The sequence below is a fragment of the Varanus komodoensis genome, unplaced genomic scaffold (genome assembly GCF_004798865.1).
Source record: "Varanus komodoensis strain SLA01 unplaced genomic scaffold, ASM479886v1 scaffold20_1, whole genome shotgun sequence".
Lineage (NCBI taxonomy): Eukaryota > Metazoa > Chordata > Lepidosauria > Squamata > Varanidae > Varanus > Varanus komodoensis.
Genome location: NW_025335587.1, coordinates 15938279 through 15960704, shown reverse-complemented (window position 1 = coordinate 15960704; position 22426 = coordinate 15938279). Strand labels below are relative to the sequence as shown.

Here is a 22426-nt window from a genome sequence, read left to right as displayed (position 1 = left end):
TAATAATAATAATAATAATAATAATAATAATAATAATAATAATAAGTTCATGCTTCGAGGTACAGCACAAGAAAATGGAATTTTATAGTAACTCAGAGATGCACTGGAAGAGGGTCACTGGATGCAAAAATGGCTGTGCCAGATCAGTCCAAAGCAAAGGGCTGACCAAGCCCAGCATTCTGTTCTCACGTGCAGCGGGCAAACCGAGGCCCGTGGAAGCTCCACAAACAGAACACAAGCACAACAGCATCCTCTAGTTTGGGTTCTGCTTCTGCTACTGGAGGAAGCGTATCATCAGTGGGACTAGTGCCCACTGATTGCCTGAATCTTCACAAACCTGTCTTGACCAACACTGATCTGCTGGTAGCAAAGTCCAGACTCACACACGCCGATCAAGGCCGACAACGAGCGCGCACAGTGGCGCAGCTCATCTCTGTCTTGAGTTTCTCCTTACTTTGCTTCACATAAAAAAAGACCCCGAGTTTCAGGATGAGCTGAGAGAGGACGAGCTCTGCCTCTTGACTATTTTCCTCACCACACCTCTGGCATGTCCTCCATTACCAACCCTTTTCTAAGCGCCAAATGCTGCAAAAGATTCTCAAAGGGAAAGTCTTGCAGCCACCCGGTCATTTCAGCTGTCGTCGTACTAGCTCTGCATGTCAGGCAGTATTTGAAATGCGGTCACCCCCTAGATCTGTATGGAGGCATCATACTGGCAGCCTTATTTTCCAGAACAGAGCGCAAAGCACTGAGGTGCCTCTTCAGAGACATCCGTGCCGCAAAGGACGCTTCCTTCTTGTACACATTTTGAGGCTGCTTCATCCAAGGCTATCTGCCTGTACAGAAATCGGGTGCATTGTTCGCTGCAATATATGCTGCATTTTCCTATGGACACTTTGTCCCAGAAAGAGCCGCACTGTGGCCATGCAGGCGGGGACGGATGGGAGGCAGAAGCCCAACACTTCTGGAAGCATCCGGAGAGGCATGACTGCCTTTTTCACGTGCCCTGGCAGGTGACGTCTCTGCCAAGTTATCCAGCACAGCCCAAAGATCCCTCTTCTGGTCAATCACTGCCAGCCCTCGGCAGGCGTGCGGATTTAGGATTTCTAACTTAGGGAATAGCTTTTCCCAGCTGTGAAAGGAACAAAGCCCAGCCCCAAGGACACAGTGAATTTGCCCACACAAAGCAGTAACCAGATTATGATAAAAACTCTTGTCTACGAGAGCTCTTCTGAATATCAAGTGAGCACTTACAGACATTGGCCAGCGAGCTTTTGCCTGCCCCACTGGGCCAGCACTTTCAAAACACAATGAAAATGCAGCAGACACGCATCCTAGCTTCAGAAGGAGCAAAAGGTGCTTGGAGCCTTCAAATAGACCTTGCAGCTTCAAATAACAAATATCAAAGGAAAATGAGAAGTTGTCTTACCGGCGAGCGATGTAGTAGAAAACAGGGTTCCCAGCCTTTGATGTCCCAGCTTGGTAGAAAATATTTAGTGTTTTCAGGGCTTTGAACTCCTCTTTTTCATGTACTTGATGCCTAATGATGAAAGTATAAGCATTAGAGGCAACCCTTTGTGCTCATGTGCTTACATTTCCCCCTAAAACCAGAAGCCAACTGATGCTTGTTTCAGGCTTGCTCAGAACTCCGAGCCACATGGGAACCTTTTACACAAACGTTCCTGAGGTCTAGAGACATGCAAAGTCTAAACACACATCCTGGAACCCGAGAGAGTGTTTTCAAGCGTGATGTCGCAGCCACCGCCAACCACCACCCCAGCGAGCGCCCACATGGCTCTCTGGAGCGACCCGCACGGGCTCAGCCTCCCCTGCTAACAACCCCTTTTGTGGCTCATCTTCCCTTTTACCCCTTTTCTTTTTTGAGTGGCAAAATGGGTAAAGGGAAAATGATAATGGAGAATGCAAAAGGTCTCAACTGCAGTGGGAACAGGAAACTAGATGGGCACTGCCATGGGATCCCCAGGACACCGTGCAAGAACCCAAAATAGAGGAGGGATGACAACCCACAGGGAGCCCAAATGCTTTCCAGGCTCACAGTGGTAACTCTGTAAGCCCTGCAGGTAACTCACAAACCCTGTAGCTTATTCATGGAGCGGGTTGCTGCATCGTGCAAACACAAGCAGTGATTTGCAATGTTGTTCTATGCAAGCTACTAGGAAAACTTCCTTTACGAAGCAGTTGATGTATTGTTAATAAATCAATCAATAAACAAAATACACAAGCCACACGTGCATCCAGCAGCCATTACCTCGTCATGAATTCTTCAAACTTGGAACTGGTGAGATTTATACTGGACCACTGTGTGTCCGCCACAGGCTTGTGCTCGGGAGGGCCAAGGTACGCCAACAGGGTTGCCATCTTGTCGAAAGGGCGCCTCCCAACAGCTTTGTGGTCCCTGGAGGACAACCACACATTAGTGATAAGCCCCCAGTGAAATGGATCAAATGGTTCGCATTGTCTGCGCTTTTCCTCTAAGGTAACATTCGGCATCCGGTAAGCTGAGATGAGGGATCAGCCATGCACGCATTTAGCACCCTTTGGGGAGGAAAATACCAGGGGAAAAAACATTCCTGGCTTCTAAGAGCAACCCTTGACAGCCCGTGTGATGTACGAGTCTGAGAGCCGGGCCGAAGCTCGGGAGGATCTGGGTTCTACTCTCCGCCTAGCTGTGGGCCAGTTACTTCTACCTGTTGCTGGAAAGGTACTGGCCTATCTTCTCCTGGTTGTTCCACAGCAGACGGTGTAAGGCCAGCACATTGCCGTCACTGATGAAAGAGAGGCTGTGATTCACCGTGTCGCTGGCTGGGCAGTCGGACGCGATGTCAAGGAAGAACCTACGGGCAGAGGAAAGCCAAAAGCGTCCAATCCGGGCACTTCGACAACGGTGGTGCAGATCCGTTCTGTGGGATGCGAATTGTGCCTGCAGGACACGACAGGCACAGCCGGACACTTACATTACCGAAGCGTGCGGCAGTGCTCCCCTGCGGTCCTTCCAGGGGAAGGAGGATGGTGCCGCGGGAGCCGTTGGCCGCTCAGTCGCAGTGCAGCTGTGGCCATCAGCTCTGCCGGCCAAACAGATGTTTACGAGACGTTCTGCGGACAGCAGAGGCAACTGCGCTTGCAGACTTTCCCCCTCTTTGCCCAGCGCAGCACAAGGCGCCCCTTTTGGAGCTGTTTAACAGGAGGGATGGAAACCAACCCGGAATCTGTGACAGCCATTCCTGGAGGTGGCTTCTAGCCCAGCCTTCCCCAACACGGCACCCTCCTGATGTTAGAGTGTGACTCCCCGCAACTGCCAGCTGACTGGGGATACTAGGAGTTGTAGTCCAACAGTTCCAGAGGGCACCATGTCAAGATAGGTCAGACAAGTCCACCTGTGTTTTACCTCCTTGCTTCAGGCCTCACCAACTGCCAGAAGAAATGCCAGTATCAGACTCCTTTTTTTTTTCAGAACAAAGAGCAGCCCTAACAGAGCATACCAAAACGTACCAGGAAACCTTGTCCTGAAGGAAAGGCAGCTATTATCTCTGTGAACAGAACGCTTCTCCTTAGAATCTGGATGTTTAAACTTGACCCAGAAGCTGGCACTTACAGTTCACAAACCCACTGGATTGCGACAGGTGGTTTTTTTTTTTGCAAACCAGATCGTCTTTTTTGCATCCTTTCCATTTTGGTTTCTGCCTCCTCCACCAGGTCATCAGCTGCCCGGTGCCTCACCATGCCCAGGCCTCCCAGGAAGCCCACCAGCATCAGTGGAAGCGCTTGCTGCCCAGCCCTTTGCCTTTAGGGCCACGCTACTCCTGAGCCAGGAACTGTCATTTCGATACTATGGCCTCTGGCAAGGCCTCTTTGCTTCCAGAAACCTGTCTGATTCCCCCAGCCCCAATCGCACCCCTTTACAATCTTCTAGATGTGTGGAATCAGCCCCACACTGGCTCTGGGTCTGAGCGGAGGGCTTGTGTTGTGCTGCACCTCCTGCCCCTTGGATCTCCGTTTCCCAGCCTCACAGGAAGCCACCCTGCGCCTGCTGCAGCTTGTACAGTTTGCCTCCAGACTCTCTGGCTATAACTTCTAAACCCACCGGGGTCAGCAGGCCACAAGGGCAAAATTTCTCTTCAAAATGCCGCATTCTAATCGGCTTACCTCCGTGCAGCATCGAAGTTGCTTTTTACGAAGTCATTAAAGGGTCGCATGTGCTCCTCCTTTGTAAACAAGACATGGTTGGCAATGCTTTGCAGTACCTAAATGATAAATAGAAGAGCTGAAACTCCTGGCATAAACGGTGGCACAACAGCCTGTTCCAGGAAGTTACTTTGTTTAGTGTTATCTCTGCATTCACAAAGGATCTATTTTCATTAGAGCTGACGGGACATTTGGTAGCACAAATGTAATCTGCTGTGTACACACCAAAGAAATCTATCCGCCACCAGTGTGACTTGATGTGGCTCAAGGAAAACACACTTTACAGCACTTGACGCTTGACCTTTCTATTTAATCAATATTTTAGTATCTTTTAATACTGAATTTTATTGTTGCATTTTATTAATTTGCAGCCAGAGTGGATTGCCAATTTATCTATGTTATGAGCCGTCCAGAGATGTAAGTCATTGGACAGTACACAAATGTAACACATAAATAAATAAATAATCAATCAATCAATCAATCAAGACTACTGGAGTCAAAATGTTGCTATTTCCTTTGCCAAAAATAAGGATCGGTCTACACATTGAGCAAAATGAGGTGAGTCAGTGGACTGTACTCTTCTTTTAATGTTTCCCAAACTTAAAAACAAACCTTGTAAGTTAAACAGCAAGGAATGCATCAGACAGAGTGCTCCTAGTCTGGCTGCTCAGTTGTGAGAATCTTATATTCAGGGAAATGAGGCAGAAAATGTGCACCGTCTGAAGCGCTACAGTGAATTCTACCACCTTGGAACTCATCCGCCTCATCTCATGGCTCTGCTCTTTCAATACTAAGTAGGGCTTAAAGATGAGGCGAACACCCTGCAGCCCATAAGCCAGATGCAGTCCTGGCTTTTTTCACGGCTCAAGTTTTGGTGGTGATAAAGCAGCAAAATAAGGACGACTGCTCTTTTAAGATACCACAGGGAAGGTACTGTTTGCCACTGCTGCTTGTTGGCCCAGCAGTCATGCCACCCAATTTTGGCAGAAAATTCTTTCCCGCATGGTGATCTTCTGCAGAGGGAGAAGGTTTGTTCCCTGAGCCCCTGAAGGTGTCCACTTGGGGTTTAAAACAATTATTCATAAGAGGGGGCTTGCCAAGGTGTTTAGAGTGATGAATAAGTTGGGCATGAGGGAGAGAACATATTGCCATCTCCCACAAAGTCATAAGCATTTCAGTTGTTTTCTGTCTTCCACTCTGTGAAAAAACAAAAACCAGGCTTTCTTCAAAAGAATGGAAGTCTTCCAAATCCTTCTGGGCAAAGATACACCCTTGCAAAGCCCTTATTAATTTGTCAGAAAATGTGCCATTAATGCCTTCAGTGAAAATGCATTTCAAACAGCCATAATTAGAGTTTGCCACATTCCACCAAGACAACCCTCTCCACAAACATGCAGAAAAGAAATCCACTTTGTCACCTTTGACATTAACTTTAAGCCCCTTTCGATCCTTGGAGGGGGTTTCTTATCCAATATCCCTGCCTCATATGGAGAGACAATGGCGGGATTGATAAACCTCAGGAACATGGCGCTTCCCACAGCTCCGATGCTGTTCTGTGGAAACCGCTGGCTGACAACCTGAATAGCACAAGTCAAAATTTAATAAAGGCACAGTTTAGACAGAAGGGGGAAAACAAACATGAACAAGACAGTGTGCGGGCATTTCGACTCCCTAATGGCTGCCAATCCTTCCGTACGCGTTGCTGCACAGGACGAAAAGGGACAGGGGCCAAAATGGCTGCAATTAAAGAGACTCCTGAGACAAGGATCAAGTTGTTATTAGAAGATAAGAAAGAGAGAAAGAAAGAGTGGGTTATTGATAACAGTATAGGCAAGGAATGAGTTTACTCTGCCATTTTTCCCTTTTGCCCCAAAACACACACCCTCTCTCTCTTGCAAAATAAGCAAATTCAAATAATTCAAGACAGATATCAAAAAGCCACTTCAAAGTCCTCTAATGTAAAGAAAATTAAGAGTTCCTTTACATGCAGGCTATTATTCCCAAATCCTGGAGTAACACTTGGCTAATACAACGGCTAAGTTCAAATATTCAGCTCAAAACACTGGCTAAATCACAAGAGTGAAAAGGTAATTTTCGCTTCATACATCCACTGGCAGCAACCATCAACAAAACATAAATTGCTATAGTGCATTGATAATACTTCTAGATAACCTGCAAAGAAACAAACAAAACTACCTGTGTAGGGAAAGGAGTGGAGCACTCGCAGTATTTACTACGGAGATAGTCAATTCAAAACATCATGTAGAACTCTGTTTATTCCCCCAAAGAAGGAAAAACAAAACATAGCAAAGCAGTTCATACACTTTTCACCCAGGATTCTTTGCACGCTCTGGCCCAATTGTGATCTAACGGGGCTGTTTCAAAAATCATGGTTTGTTAGACTGCGGATGAGACACAAACTCAGGCGCTGGCAGCCAACTCCCTCGGGAGTGAATCCTGGTTTGGGATTCTGGCCTTCTTAGGGCCACATCCTTTGGGACTGTCAGGCAGGTATGGTACGGAGGGGATACGGGCACGCAGAACCCACATGGGTGGCCAAGTTTTGCAGAAGGGCCTACGGCACATGCGCCTTGAGGGAGCTCAGGGAAAGCGTGGGCAGGCCCAGCCGACTGCGCTCCCAGACCTCCAAGGCACAAGGAACCGAACCTGCTCATTCCGACACATCCCACCTTTCTTCTGCAATAAAATACAAGGTGGCGAGCTTTGGGGTCCCAGGCAGTCTCCCAGCCAGGCACTGTTCTGACCTAGAAGAGGTGGACATACACCCACAAAAGGTTTTTGTGTCAATTCACAGGATAAACAAAACTGGCAGTGTCCTTCTCGGCCGACCTTCCCTACTTGGGTGGTCTCCAGATGTGCTGGATTACAACTATCACCAGCCTCAGTTAAGGGATGACAGACACTATACTCAAACCATTTAAGAGGGTGTCGGCTTGGGGTATGCTGATCTAGACACCTGCAGTTCCCTAGGGATTTCACCGCAGAGTGCACTGTTCTGTTCTTCCAAGAATGATGCCAGGCCCCAAAACTACAGAGTTCTCTCTAAGAACCTGATATTTTCCCAAAGCTGGGTCAGCAAGCGGTAGCCCGTGGACCGAATCACCCCCATTCCACCCTTGCTAGCCCAGCTTTCTGTTCAGAACGCCTTTGCCGATCAGGCACGTCGCGATAAGCAGGTTGGGCTCCTTTCCCACCGTGACGGATGACAAGAGCGCGCAGAGAAAATGGGAATCCAATCTGAGCCAGGGCTCTGAAGATGCCTTGTGACACACGGACATGACTGGAACCATTTCCACCGGAAATGCAGAAGCCTTGGAGATTAAGTGCAGCCCTGCTGGATCAGACCAAAGCCCAGTCTGTGCAGTCCCGTTTCTCACAGATTAGATGCTTCAAGGACACTCACAAGCAGAATGCCAATGTGAGAGCGCCACTCATGTGCCCCAGCAACTGAATTCACAGGCAACCTGCCATCAATACTGGAGGCATTATGAAGACTCTGTGACCAGCCGCTCTCATGAAACAAAACCTCCAGTCAATTTACTTGGTGCTCCTCTTGGAGCGAGCAGGACTCACCTACACTGGCTACCTTCATCTGCTGGCAGAGAACAAGAGATTGAGCAATCCACTAAAACATGTTTCCAGGCCAAAAACCTCAGAACTACAACCCAGAATATGGGCAAAGCAAACACGAAGAGGTTCTCACCTAAGTGAGGTTCACCAGAACGTATTTGTTTTGGGTAAGCAAACGCCCAATTTCATTAGGCAATAGGGAAGTCTTATCAGGTTAAAAACAAAGGGAGATAAAATAGAGAAGAAGAGGGGGTTTGCATCTCCCCCTACCTGGATTGCATTCTGGTTAGCAAAATGTTTACAATATTTCAAAGCAAAACCAGCACCTTTGCAAGAACCTTGGGTTTTCTGCTCTTTCATACGTAGGGGGGAAAGTTGGAAAGTAAGGCCAATCCATCTGTGCACAGATCTTGTACTCTACCTCCAAACGGGTATGGATAACTGAAAGATTTTTGCCTTGGCTGCTCTGAAAGCTGGTTTCATAGGAATGGGTTGTTTTAGGAACCTGCCCCAATTCGGTTTGTTTTCATCCACAGCATCACAATCCAACCCTCAACATCCACCTCCACCATGTGCTAGCACTTGCATGGTGTGGATGTTTTCAATCAAACCCCTGCGGCCTCCAGTGCTTCCTCCTCCTCTGCCAATCAGGTGAAGTGGAAAGCGATACCGATTCTCGCTGGATGCCTTCCTTTTCCTGGGAGACGCTACCACCAGTGCAAACATATGCCTTGCCCTTGTTTCCTGACTTTCCCCTTGTTATTTCGCATTGCAAATGGTGGCAAAGAGAGGATCATCAGAATGCTAGTGTAGAGGTGCAGAGGTTCCCAACTGGAAATTGAAAGAGACATTCAGAATTTTTGTGGAATTATTACTATTTTTAAAGACAGGTGTGACTTCAGCCCAATGTTAATTAAAATGAAAGCTCTTTGGTGCCAGAATTAGTAGAATGATTTTACAACAACAGTCTAAGAAGGGTGGAAGCGAAGAGTTGTTGGAATGAAGACATTTGGGGAATGGGGTGTTTGTGTGCTTTGAAAGAAATGGCTAATAAAACTTCTCCAAAACTTACTGATTTTTTGTTTTCCTTTTTTTCCTTTACGGTAGCTTTATTCAGGAGAGAGTGGCAAGTTGCCTACAGAACAGAGATTAGCACAAACAAGTCACAGCACCAACCACATACAGCAACAAAAAACCCAATGTCCATTTGTACACAAAATCACACGATCAAATGTTACAGAACGGAACAGGAAATGGAATAGACACGGTGATGTTGGGTAGCATTTGAATTTCATGTGGGTGACCACAACGGGTTCACAAATACAAAGCAAGCAGATGTCAGGGTTCTAATCATTTCTACTATTTCTGGCTAGGTTAAGCATTTTAGAGTATTAAATTGCTAAGGTTACATGGCAACCCGCTGTATGTTCTTATATGCAGAATGTCTTCCACAAAGGTGCAGTGGGTCCTTCACAAAAGCTTTCCCCATCCCCCAAACTGGATGTGGGACAGGCTGACTGAGACTTGTAGAGGATTTTTTTCCCCAGATAAATCGCCCTTTAACCCACCTACACAGCCTTGCTCTTTCTTGAACAAGCTTCCGCAGAAGACAAAAAGACTAGGTCCTGCTAAGGGAGCTGGGTCTCTGCTTGCTGCTACTGCCCCCTAACCACACAAAGTCCCAGAAGGTAGGTCCTATTCCAGGACTGCCTGCACTGTCTCCCAAACTTCAAGAGCTGTGACTCTGCACTTCCTTGCATTCTTACCCAAAGCATCCATTGAGATACAGGACACCTGCCTGATTCACGGCAAAAGCAACAGACACTTTGTTGATTTGTTCATTGTGCAAAAAAGATGACAGATCAAGGTATTCTTGAGATGCTACACCTATCCCTGGGGACAGTCCTGAGTCTTGGTCTCCAGGGATAACCATTCCCTAAACACAATCCTCGTGGATCCCCCTCCAAAATGGGTGGGTAACCTTGGATGGCTGCCCCTCTTCCTCTGCACCCTTTCTTCCAGCCCACAATTAAAGAGGATGCTTCCAGCTTTTGTGCAGTTTTTCTGCTGATTCTAAAAGATCTCCCTCTGGGGAAGGCACGCATGTCCCAGGCAGCGACTGACTACACTGTGCGATCACAAGCAAAGCAGCTCTCCGGGGGGGGGGGGGGTGGCTGTAATTAGGGGAGGCCCATGTTGCCAAACCTCTGCCCGTCCCACACACACACGGAGGATTTTAGGAAGCTGCGTTAGGATGCTTCAAGAACAATGTGGCAGAGCTGGAATTTAAGGTGGCACACCAAAGGGTGAGAAGAGAAGCAGAATTCGAAGCAACATCCAGGCCCCTTTTGAGCAGGTGCAGATTTTGAACAGCCTTTCTCTGCGACAGCACTGCAATCACCCCCCTGCCCACACCCCAGTTGCAGCCAGTGACAAGCAAGCTCCAAAAACAGTCGTTTGAGGAGCATGGCCACAGCCCACCTCGAGCATTCTCCCTGATCTCCAAGCAAGTGTCCTTGGTGAGACGGCAGGTGGGTTTCAACCTGCAGGCCTCAGTATTACTGAGCACGCTCAGGACCATAGCGTCTCGCCAGATCCTAGCTCCAGATTCAATTAAATGGGGTGGGAGGCAGAAGAAAATGCAATGGAACTAGCTCCCCACTTTTAGGAGCACCCAGGTTTGAGAGATGCTCACAAGATCTCTTGTCCCCAACCAACCCCCCATATTGCCCCCCCCCATCTATATATATATAGGTAAACTTGCTTTTGGGGGTAAAAGTGGCAAATAGCAAAAATAAGGCAAGACAGACCTGAAATTTGGGGAGGACTTGGATGAATCCCCCCACAACTCTGAATTTATCCCCATCTCTACCAAGAACTTATGGAAACTTATGGAATCAAACACACCAAGAACATATTATGTTTACAGCTTGTGATGGTTTAAATAATCCATCTAGTAACTTGGATCACCCTCATAGTGCTTTAACAGTCTGTCTCGAATTCTGCTCGGCAAAAGTGGGAGAGAAGTCACATTTACGAGCACTGGGTGTGTGGCTGGTCTCCTTTTCCACTGCCCCCAAGCCGGATTACAGGATCGCTCGTAATAAACATGTTCTGTGATTCTTCTACCATAGATCAAACCATGGTTGGCCACATTGCTACTGAAACTGGTTCAGCCATATATTTATCGAGAAACCTTTCTTCAAGGGAAAACTAACCTTGATTATTTATTACTTTCTAAGGCATTTCGAACTTCACAGTGACTTCATCATAAAATTAGTTGCATACTCTGGAATGTGGCTTAAAGCCTGTATCTAAAAAGGAAACTGCAGGCTCAGCCATCTTCCCAGATCCTGCAAATTATATCTATTATTTGCTAGTCCAATCACATTCTTACTTGGCAAGGAAAGCTCCTATGTACTTCCCCAAAGAATTGGATTAGGATCCAAGGGCTTTTGTTTTTTTTGTTTTTTTGTTTTTTTTAAAGCGGTAGGATACCCATTAATGACTTTACAAAACAACAAGTAAGGTCACACATACAGACACTGTGCATGCAAAGGACCTGCTGTCAGGAAGATTTCCAAGCTGGAGTCCTGGCAGGGACCCCTCCCCTCCTGCCTCCTGTTATATCTAGAGGAGGATCCCACCCTCTCCCCCAGCACTCTTCCAACAGGGCACCTCAGGACTTTCCGCTTAAGCATTTTGCCTCCTCACCTCATCCTCTCTTGTACTTTCCAGTGTTTGCTTTGCTACCTTCTTATTGTGGAACCCACGGTAGCTTGCGGTGATGAATTTGCACAACACGGCGGGGATAAAGTTCTTGGATGCATCACGAGTTGGACACCATGGGGAATACGGTTCCATTCATGGAGCTATCCAGAGCACCATCAGGTCTGGTTTTGTTGGGTGAGTCTTAGCTATTGAGGCTTGAGGATGTAGACAAGGTGGGGACCTCTCCTAGATATACTAGTGGGTGGGAGGGGAGAAGTTCCCACCAGAATGGGTCTAACTTGGAAATCTTCCTCCCAACAGACCCTCCGCACAAGCACGGAGCCCGTATGTGTGATGCACAAAGCCACAAAGAAGAACACCTATTTCCAGGGAATGAGGAATCTGGATGGATTTGCAGAACTCCCCCTCCCCTATTATCATCGTTGCCCCCTGCTCCAGGAATTCCAAGCGGAGGAAAAATAGGACAAGGCACAGCTAATAACCGTTTGATCATTTGCCATATTCAGGGGTGGAGGAGAGAAATGAAGTGCACTGAAACAGTAAGTTGGGGAAGGGGCTTTGACAGCAGCACTGTACTGATCAGACAGACTGCAGAGAATTTGGGAAGAGGCAGGAGAGTTCCTTTCTCCAGCAGCCCATATTCCTTCATTAAGACCTCATCTGCTCAGAATGCCTCCAAAGTGGGAACGGGGAACCCACAAAATGTCTCGAAACTGCTTCCACGAGGAGCACAGCTGGAACGGGAGGGCTGCCCCTCTTCGTGCCGGCCACCAGCAAAACATGAAAACGAGCAATTTTGGGCTCAGGCATACCTGATAAAGGCAGTGACATACACTTCGAAGCTGGGGTGGGAACTCCGCGGAGGAGTTGATGATGGCGTGGAAGAATTTGTCCGTCATCTGCAGAAGGCTCCGCTGGTTATCCTCAAGGCTTTCGCTGGATTCCAGCCTACAAGACACGACTGCCGTTGGCTCCTCAAAGCTAGCCAACTCAATCCATGGGAGATACATGGGCCATGTCAGCACATCCGAAGCTATAGCAAAACTTTCCTTTGGCTTGTCATTATCGAGAATACAGAGCTACTGAGTTGCAGCTGGATTAGGCCTAGAGTTTGTTTCAACAGCCTGGCACCTGTGCATGTTTTTCCCAGCAGCCAGGGAGAAACCCTCTGAAAGGACTGGGCCAAACTCACCTGTCAAAACATGCCTAACTATGGTATACTTTTCTATAGATTTTAGGAGCCATTCTTGGTGGGACTGCAAAATGTAAGTATAAAAAATTTGACAAGTCCTGAGCCACAGTCCTATCTGGGCTCGATAGCGACTGCAGACCTCACACTGTGGAGAGGGGAGGATAGAGAAAAGGGCAGGTACTGGCAATGAGGTCTCTTCTAGCAAAACCAGAGTTCCAGGTCTCATCAGAATCTTTTTAGAATCGCAAATGTAATTTAACATTCCCCTCTCAACAACAAATATTGTACCAAGGGATCCACAACTGAGTATTGTGGATTTCTCTCCCTCCCCATTGTGCCAGATTCAAACCTTGTAGGGTCCACCTCGAAGCTGACATGTTGCCATTCAGAAGACGTGATCACCATCCTTAACAAAGGCTCCAAAAGCTTCTGTAAATAAGTTGCCCCATAGACCTGCAGGGGAGAGTTTGCTGTATCAACCCAGGACGTCAACAAAAATCGGTGCCATTAAAAGCATCGCGGTATGATTATTTCTTTCAACTTGTTGAGCGGTCAACCTTCTGAAAAAGGGCACACGTTGTGAGAAAAGGAGGGGTGGTTGTCTCTAAAAAGGCACCTCCACCTTCTATTCCCCTGCAAAATGTGCCAACTCTTGCCGCCTGTGTCCTGGTTTGCCCTACCTGGCTCCGTACCACTGGCTGCCATGGATGGAGGGAGGAAGTGACTTACAAGGTGACTGCAGACTCAAAGTAACACACAGGAGTAAGACAGTGGCTTCTTCGCTCTTTGCCTCACCTTACACTGCCTTTTAAAACTCAGTGTGCTCTCAGTTGAAGCTTGGCCTGGAGACACCTCATTTCGAAGAGACCCTCCAACCAGGAGCGATGCGCCATCACATGCAATGAAGCCCACTGGTTACACTGCAGAAAACAAACTAGGGCGCAGTTTCTGCAGTGCTGATGGAGCCGCAAGGACACTGCACCACCTGGAAATCTGCTCTGTGCAAGGGGAACTCCCCACGTGCAAAACCACAAGGGTTTTTTTTTTTAACTTGCACAATTCATTGCAAACGTTTTAGCCAAATCGAATTAAGTCCTTTCACTGATGGGGCTGTTCCTGTCAGCCAAATGGGGGAAGGGCAATCCCCACTCCATTCAAAATCTGATCCACCATCTATTTGCATTGCTTCTCTCCCCGTGTGTGCGTACAACTGCTCGAGGCTGGCATTACTGGGCACCTGCCAAGGCCCACACCTCTACCTGGGGTGCAGCAGCACCTTTGGCCTCCTGTGGCTTGAGGCTGTCATTGGATGCCTCGCCTCGCCTCGCCTCGCCTCCCTTGGGCAAGCAGACAACAGCGGTGACCATGGCGGCAAGGAGTAGGCAGATAAGCTCAAGGCGAGGCCCACATCCTGCATACAGGCAACTGGCACGCTTAGAACTGTCCCACCCTTTGTTCAAGAGGCCTACACACTTAACAGAATTTGTTTTGACCTGTTTACACGTCTTAATTTTGTCAAGAATTCCGGGTAATGATACTTCTTAATAGGAGAGCGAGACAGTGAGCATACAATCATTGTCCTGTTTTTAACGTTTTTTCCTCTGCCGCCTTACTAAAACAGATGAATCTAAAATTCAACTAACTTGAATTCTATTGATTTGCAGCAACAGAACAAAGAAGCAGTGACCTGGTTCACAAGACACAAAAGCCTGCTGCGGCTTGGTTCCCCTACCGCTGCGGTACCTTGGCAGGCGTCCGCAGACACTAATTTGCAGGGCGTCTGTAGATGTGCAGCTCGCTGCAGCTTCTTGCATGATGGGAACCCAGGGTGCAGGGCTTCTCCAAAGGTTACGCAACCCACACATCGCCTTCAAAGAAGCTGCGGGTCATCTGGGAGCTGTCTAACCCTTAAATAACCCCTGCCACCAGGGTCACATGACACGATGAACCACAGACAAAGTCAGCCAGGGCTGCTTAATTGCAGGCACCACAGCATCCTACAAGTTAATTAACCAACAGTGGCTTGTCAAAACCCATGAACTGACCCAGTCTGTGCTGCTGAAATTTTAATCGGCTAGCAGAATAGCAACAGGATACCCTAAATGGTGAAGGCGGGAAATCTTTCGAGTCCACCTGGCTTTGTGCTCTGCTCCATCCCATCCCCCTCTCTGTTCTTGAATGAGATTCGATTAAGCTCTGAACTACCTTAAAACAGAAAGTCATTATCTTGCTAGCAAGGCTGTTTCCCCTGAAGAGCGTCTGCATGGAATCGGCCAGTTCAACCTCTTTTGAAAACATGTTCCAAAGCAGCTGGTAGAGCAAGTGCCTGGAGTCGAACAGAGTGACGAGCACACGGGCCAGTTCGTCCTTGCAAAGAAAGGAAGGTGACAAGGAAAGGAAGGCACAACAGTGTTAATCAGCTTCCTCCAGAGGACCATCCAAGACAGAAGCTGTGAAACTAAAAAGGCACCGTAACCGAGCTGTGATATGCCTGAAACTCCTTCTGACAACACTGTTTGTTTCTTCAATGTGTTTTTCACCTTGTTCTGCAGCTGCAAAGCATCCCAGCACATGATGGAGCTACTCTGCTGAAGCAGAACAGACCTGGGTCCAGTGAGCACCTGGGTAAAAGGCCACCTCGAAACCCCTTTATGAAGAGCCCCCGTTCGTGAGGCAACGTGTTTTATGGTTTCAACTGTGACGTTTTCTTCCAGCAACTGAGAAGGATAACATGGCCAGTGAGCTGGGCACCCGACTGATCCCGACTGGAAGCAAAGAGAGTGCGTCCGTTGGCTGAGTTCCCACTGCTTTGGGCATAACCCTCCCTTCCTGGAGAGCATCAACTCTGCACCTCTTCCAGGTCTGCAGGAATTACAAATCCCAGCTCCACTGGGAAACCAGGCACTGCTATCCACTACCAGTGCACAAGAGAAGGGGCCAACACCAGTCAGGCCCAGCCTCTGGGGCACATTCAGACAGCCCACAGGTCTCTTCCACCGCTTTCCACGAAGCAGGTTCTTGTTACCTGCTTAGGGTAAATCTGGAAAGTACCGTGAAGACCTACGCGCACAGTGGCATGAGCCAAAGGGCCATGCACATGGAACCAAGGGATTTTCCTACCCCCCCTTGCTTCATCTCCCCAAGAAGTCACTGCTGAACATCGGTGATGCTCCAGAATTATATCAGCGGCAGAAGCACTTGTCACAAACGCAATCAGAACTATTCATTGGTATAAAACTTCTTGTATATTAGATGTATTAGATTTTGAGCCCACGTTTTTCCTTTCAAGGTACTCAAAGCAGCTTCCAACATTCTCCTCCTCTTACCCCTGCCACAACAACCCTGCGAGTAGGCTGGGCTGAGAGTCTGTGACTGGCCCAAAGTTTCCCCACGAGCTCTGTGGCTGAGTGGGGACTAGAACCCAGATCCCCCAGGTTCCCTGCCCAGCACTCTAACCACTAGGCCACACTGGCTCTTACCCTGCTTGTGCCTGAATCGCTTCTGCTCGTGAACTTACATGGAGGAGGAACAATCCCCAACACAATTCTTCTTCTTACCCACTGCGAGCAAGGGACCACGTTTGCCAAGGCCATGGCAATGGGCAGCTCCCCCTGGTCGCCCATCATGGTGACCAGCTCGACCAATCTCTCGAACCGATCTGCCAGCACCGTCTCTGCCAGGGTGTCAAACTCCGTGCCCTGCTGCAGAATTTTGGTGAGGACCTCCATGAACGTTGCTCTTGTTTGGAGGTCTCTGTGATACCCCAAACCTACCAACAAATGGAAAGATTCAGCCGAAACAGTCACCTGCCACACGGCGTGGCCAAATATCCCCAGGTCCCCTGCTTTACCTATGGAGTGCATAAGGCCGCTGTCCACGTTCGCGTTGAGCAAGTTGGACATGGCCAGAACCGTGCAGTGGCGCAACGAGGCCAGCCTTCGGGACATGCCGCGTTTCCGGCCGCCGGTTTGCGCGCTTTCATCTTCGACTTCACTGCAGTCGTTCAGGAGGTTCATGAACAGCGTGAAGTACCTACGGGCAAAAACAGCGGTTTGCGTGTCGTGTGGAAAGCCATTTTTTCATCAGGAGCGGGCCTCTTCTGTACAGACCCAGACGAACTTCCCCCACAAGGTACTTCTATGTTGTGATATGTTCCACCTGCAAATTCTCACCCGCCACCAACTGTGACCTGTTTTTGGCACAAAGAAAATAGCTCTTTAACTTTCCTAGGTCTTTCACTGATCTTTTCTCAATGTGCTGATTTATGCTGCTTTTATATACTGGTTTTAGCCAATGTTTTACTGTTGTTGGAATATGTATCTGGCTGCATCACTTGCAAGCCACCTAGAAAAAGGGTTTTGCTTTTTTCAGTGACAGGGTGGTATGTCAAACCACCAGGGCTACCTGTTCCAGCATTCACCTGGGCAGTGAGAGGGTTTTCTCACCTAGGCTAGCCACTGGCTACCCCGAAGAGGAAGGACAAGAACAAGTCTCCCTGTTCAGGCTGAGACAAAACTGCTTATTAGTTCTTGCTCCTGCTCAATTAAGAACCTACAAGCCTTCATATTTCTAAAGGCTTCTCTTTAAACTTGTCAACAGAAGCATAAACTCTGCTTTGCAGTCAGATCCAGAAACTTAAGGAACAATTTAAGGAGAGAGAAGTAGGCTCAGGTTACCCCCACCCTGTTCCCATGGGGAGACTGATACAAGAAAGCCAACTGGAGAGCCTACAATTACTTCGATCCAAGATATCCATTGTGATAAATCTTTTTTAGAATGTTTTACGAGAGTCAAGGGCATAAGACTGCAGCTTTCTCTGTCTACGTCTTAACTATTTCCACAAAGACTACATGTCTACATTGCCCAAATGTAACAGAATTCTAGCTGTTTTGATCAGGAAGTTGCTACAAAAATAATAACGACAGCCTTTACTTAAGGAACAACTGTGATTTAGCTTCCATCAGTTCAACTCCATCTCCTTCCTCAGGTTGCAGCGGAAGTCCCGCAAGGAGAGACACCACGGCTTCCATGCTGGCCTGGTCCAAGTCTCTGAACAAAACAGGAAACAGAACCGAGTTTAAATGGAGGATGGAGAAAGACTTTGATCCAGCCCTTTACGCTGCTTTGCTCTGTTGAGTTGTGGCCCCGGATACACTTCCTGGGCATGTGTGGCTTTCTCTGGGGAAATCCATAAACAGCATAAAGTGCCTAAAGGCAAAAGCAGTGGCTTGCATGTCACGGTGGAGAACCCGTTTTTCGTAAGAAATGGATCTCTGCTGCACAAACAGAAATGGACTTCCCCTGAGAGGCACCTATTGATGTCCCCAACTTGCAATTCTGAACCACCAACAACTAATATCCATTTTTGGCACAAAGAATATAGCTTTTTAGTTCTCCGAAGGTCCTTCAACACTCAGTTTGATATGCACTGTTTCGTGCTGCTATTCTGAACCTCCGCAATGACCTCACACCTTGTGAAACACACCTTTGGGCACACCTCGCCCAGACCTCAACCCATGCAACCACACGGAGGGCTTCCTCTTGGTCGCATCTCTTTTTCTCTGATGGCTTACTGGAAATGGGTGGACCAGCCCCACAATCGGAGCCCACGCAGGTGCCCGCGGCCTGCTTTTCCCATCTCATGCTGTAATGGAGGAAGAAGAGCATCTATTGCTATCAGGACATACCTTGAGCCATATTCAGCTATCCTTGTGGACGATGCCCTCTACTGTTAAAAGTCAGCATTTCAGCCCTCTTACCTGGTCAAACATTTCACATCCTCATCTGTGGCCTGGTTGGACGTTCCCATAACCCAGTCTGTCAGATATTCTACCATCTTGTTCCTGAAAAATTACAAAAGAAAGGATTTGGGGGAAAAAACCCTCCCAAAGCCATAATAATGCAGTACAGGGTTAGAGTAAAAGGCACTTCCAAAGTAAAGTGCTAAATAAAAGGATTTCTCAGAAATATTAACACACACATGCTCGTTGTTACATACAAACAAAAAATGTTTTAAAATAACCTTTAGCTTGTTAAGTGAGCCAGCAACACAACCCAGGGAATGCAGCAGCCTCGTTTGACAAATGAGTGGCGTATTTTTGAACCACGATTCCTGGGTTGTTTGCATGAACCCAGGAATCTGTTATGGTTTATTCCTCTTGCATGAGAATGAGGGGGAGTGTGCAAGACCAGGGCTTTGCACAGGCGGCAGTCTGCTTCTGCAGGTAGCACTAAACCGTGGTTTGGCATTGTGTGTGACTCTTCTCTTTGTAAGCTACTCCATGGACCCTCACCTGAATTTCATCTCTTGGCAGAAGGAAAGGTCATCACGCCTCTCCATCATTACCTTCACGAGCTGACAGAGCTTGGTTTTAATCTGAATTGCGTGTACCAGGTTCCCAAGGACACGCACATACCTGTGAGGAGAGAGCAGACACAAGTCTCGGGATTAAATGAACTCCCAAGGACTGAACCGCTCCATGGGCATCTTCTTCAAATCAAGACCCTGCTTGGGTCCCGACGACACACAGACTGATCCAAAGGCTTAACGTGTTGGGTGAGAATTCGGCCCACAAACTGAGAGCCAGTGGCTCCTGAGAGAATCCGCCTCCGGGAGTGGCGTCGGGAGCATCCTGCGACAGGGAAAAGGGACCGACTTGCCTGACGAGGTTCAGCATCATGGCCTCGATGCTCGCTTGCCCCAGGTGCTCTGAGCTGCCTTCGGTATGGTTGTCCAGAAGGTTCTTCATGATGGCAATGGTCTGCTCCACAAACTGCGTGTTGGTGTCATTCAGCAAGACCTGGGCAGGAACAGATGGTGCTGTGGTTAAGTTTTCTAGGTAACACAACAATGAGCTGCAAATCTGGACTGAAGCTGAAACACTCAGGCAGTGCTAAACTGAAGCTGAGTTCACAGGCTGCGGACAAGCAAAATTGGGCACGTAAATTTGCAGCTTTGGCCAACCTTGGAGAATGTCCTCCAGACGGGAGCTCATCTTGAAGGATGGAATGCATACAACATGGACAGAGCCCCTTCTCAGGGCTTAAGTTAAAGAGGGTCCCCTGAGGAAGAATTTGAGTCCCAGACTCAAATCTGGAAAAGACCACCTGACAGAATCCTGCAGACAGACTGTTTCTCTCTCTAGGGTTTTTTTCCCCTTAGGTATTTTGGAAGTGTGAAGCACCTTGACAGTTTTGGCAGAAACGTAGCTCAGAGTTGCAGTCAGTGAGGCAAACTGCATGCATATTAACCATGCAAGTGAATGCTTGGAAAAGAAATCTGAAAAATCAGAAGGAAAACTTTTTCCCCACTGATTGTATTTCCAAAAGTTAGAGACACTAGAAGACTTTGGCTCTCTAGCCTTGTATTATGTAATTCTTAGTCATCCTCCAAGGGAAGTAAAGATCAGGTAGCCATATATGAAGAGCTTATCTTGAGGATCTGAAACCATCATTCTAACAGAAAATATTTAGTGAGACAAAACTTCATTTCCGGGATCAAACAAAACGCCCGCCCACTTCTGCATCGTCTCACCTCCACTGAACGGTTCCATGTCTTCACCTCGGCATCTCTAAGCAAGGGATTCTGGATTATTGCAATGGCTTTCCATAAGAATCTAATTAAAGCAAAAGGGTTACCTGCCCTTGAGAGTCAAAGAACTTGCTGATGTTGTGCTTCAACTTGTTGAAGAGCATTGGGTAAAGAGCAGGGCTCAGCTCGAGCCCCATGAGTTCCTTGATGTTAGTCCGTATCTGCAGGCCCACTTTCTCATGGGTGCACACCATTAAAGACAGCAAGCGGTCCATGAACTTGCTCACGGGCATCTCCGTGTTGCCTTCGGTGGACAGGATGGATATCATGGATCCTTTGCGCTCACTCACAGGGCCCATGGGAGGACTGTAGGATGGAAAGGGTGTGCTCCCGCGGTACTGAAGGCACACCCCGCCGAGGGCGCACAGGAAGCCCGTCATGTTGATCCACTCTTGCAGGGAGTCTGTGTCGGAGAGGTCGATGGAGCCTCCCCCACTGACGTGAGACATGCGTCTTTTGACTATCGTCTTGTGAAGGCTTTCAGTGACCTGGGAAGAATCACACCGGGGTGTGGGAAACGGCATGATGCTTGGTCTGATGCTCATGAGGCGCCTGCATGCATTTGGTTGCTCATTTCAGGCGGCAACCTGCTCCCCACCCACCCCCAAGAAATCCTAGGACATCAGAAGTCCTGTTTTAGAGAAAGGAACCGTTGAGGACTGGCTTCCTTCTGCCTCGCAACCGCTCTCCCATTCCATTCCCAACAGATCACGAGGAGAGGCTCCTACCCAGAACCTTTATCATGCTAGAGCTGGGACTAGAATCATGATACAAGGCGTGTTTAGGCACTAGCAGGCATGAAGTTAAAACCCTCCCATCTGGGGAGTCACCCATAATGCCAGGAGTCCAGTGGGCTTCCCCTCCCCGCTTCCCAGCCAAAGGGAGTTGATGCCATCCGCTGCTCTCCTGTTTTATGTTACAGTTCTGCCCGCTGTGTTGCTTTTTTATTTGATTTGTAAGACGCTTGGGAAATTCTACTGAAAAGCTCATTGATTCACAAATGAGCCCAATCAATGCTACATTTAGAACAACCTCCCCACAAAGCTGACTGCCTTCTAGAAAGGTGGAACTGATAGACGGCAGAGAATGGTCTAGGTCTGACAGAGTGGGAATGGAAGAGACTCGGAAGATCCGCGCTCTAGGCCCCACTCAGTCATCAAGCACACTGGGCAAGTTTGAGCCACTTGCTGAATTTCACCCAACCCCACCTCACAGGGTGGCTGTTTGAGGATGAAACGAAAAGGAGGGTGACCGCATGAGCCACGTCCGCTGGGGGCGTAGCGGTGGCAATCCGAGGCCTCTGGTGGGCAAGGGGCCACATCAGGCACTCAACACAGGGAGGGAGACAGGTCCAGAAGTTGCTCCCGAGCAACCCGTCTTACCTGGCCATCTTCCATTTTTGTCTTTGGATAGTTGAGGATCAATTTTGTGGCTACATCCCATTTTAAATGTGTGTCTTCCCAAGCCTAGAGCACAAGAAAGGAAAGGATTTTCTGACCAGACAAGCTGCATGCAATTCCATCAACTGCTGAAGAAGGGAATATTTCCATAAGGAGAGAAAAACACGGAAGGAGGTACCTCTGTGTTTCCCGCTGTTGGATGCTCAATCCGCCTTAGCAACGCCATCACCCTTTTCTGGAGAGCCGCTCTTCCTAAGGAGAGGTGATCAAAACTCAGCAGAGTTTCAACTTCACAAGGTGGCTTTATCAGTGGTGGCCAAGCAATCCCAAACTGCAGGAGAGCGGAGCAGCTGAATGCCCCCCCCCTTTCCAAAGCCAGACCAGCTTGAAGTCATGTCAGTGTAGAGGGAAATGGACCTTTTCTATCCGCTCTGAAGGTTCCTTGTTTATTTTCCCGACTTCTGCCAGTGCAAGGCTGAGATAAGGGAAGCATCCAAACTTGGGGACTCACAGGATCCAAGACTGCTGCTGTCCCTACTGGATTTCACTAAGATTTCACTTAGAGAATCCGTGAACTAATTTAACGTGGAATATAAATTGAATATACCCACACACACAATATATCTATGAGATGGCCACTGGGCTATACATCTACAACTGTTTTTAGTTTTTGCTCTCCTTTACTTGTAAAAAGATGTGCATTATTCTGATGTTTGG

General features: G+C 48.1%; 1 protein-coding gene across 8 annotated transcripts in view; it reads right to left on the bottom strand.

Annotated features, from left to right (window-relative positions):
• Positions 1–22426, bottom strand: part of NF1 (neurofibromin 1) — a 165939-nt gene that overhangs the window by 106255 nt on the left and 37258 nt on the right. For 6 of the 8 annotated variants that reach the window (XM_044430097.1, XM_044430104.1, XM_044430099.1 and 3 more), the window contains 18 exons: positions 21888–21961; positions 21692–21775; positions 20357–20797; positions 19379–19518; positions 19012–19134; positions 18478–18561; positions 17651–17767; positions 16569–16750; positions 16276–16487; positions 14924–15085; positions 13068–13171; positions 12339–12474; positions 8867–8929; positions 5622–5780; positions 4165–4262; positions 2709–2855; positions 2270–2416; positions 1430–1540 (listed from right to left, as the gene is read on the bottom strand). In XM_044430097.1, coding sequence (XP_044286032.1) covers positions 1430–1540; positions 2270–2416; positions 2709–2855; positions 4165–4262; positions 5622–5780; positions 8867–8929; positions 12339–12474; positions 13068–13171; positions 14924–15085; positions 16276–16487; positions 16569–16750; positions 17651–17767; positions 18478–18561; positions 19012–19134; positions 19379–19518; positions 20357–20797; positions 21692–21775; positions 21888–21961 — 2584 coding nt within the window. The remainder of the gene's footprint in view (positions 1–1429; positions 1541–2269; positions 2417–2708; positions 2856–4164; positions 4263–5621; positions 5781–8866; positions 8930–12338; positions 12475–13067; positions 13172–14923; positions 15086–16275; positions 16488–16568; positions 16751–17650; positions 17768–18477; positions 18562–19011; positions 19135–19378; positions 19519–20356; positions 20798–21691; positions 21776–21887; positions 21962–22426) is intronic. The other 2 variants (XM_044430098.1, XM_044430102.1) reach the window with 1 other exon arrangement.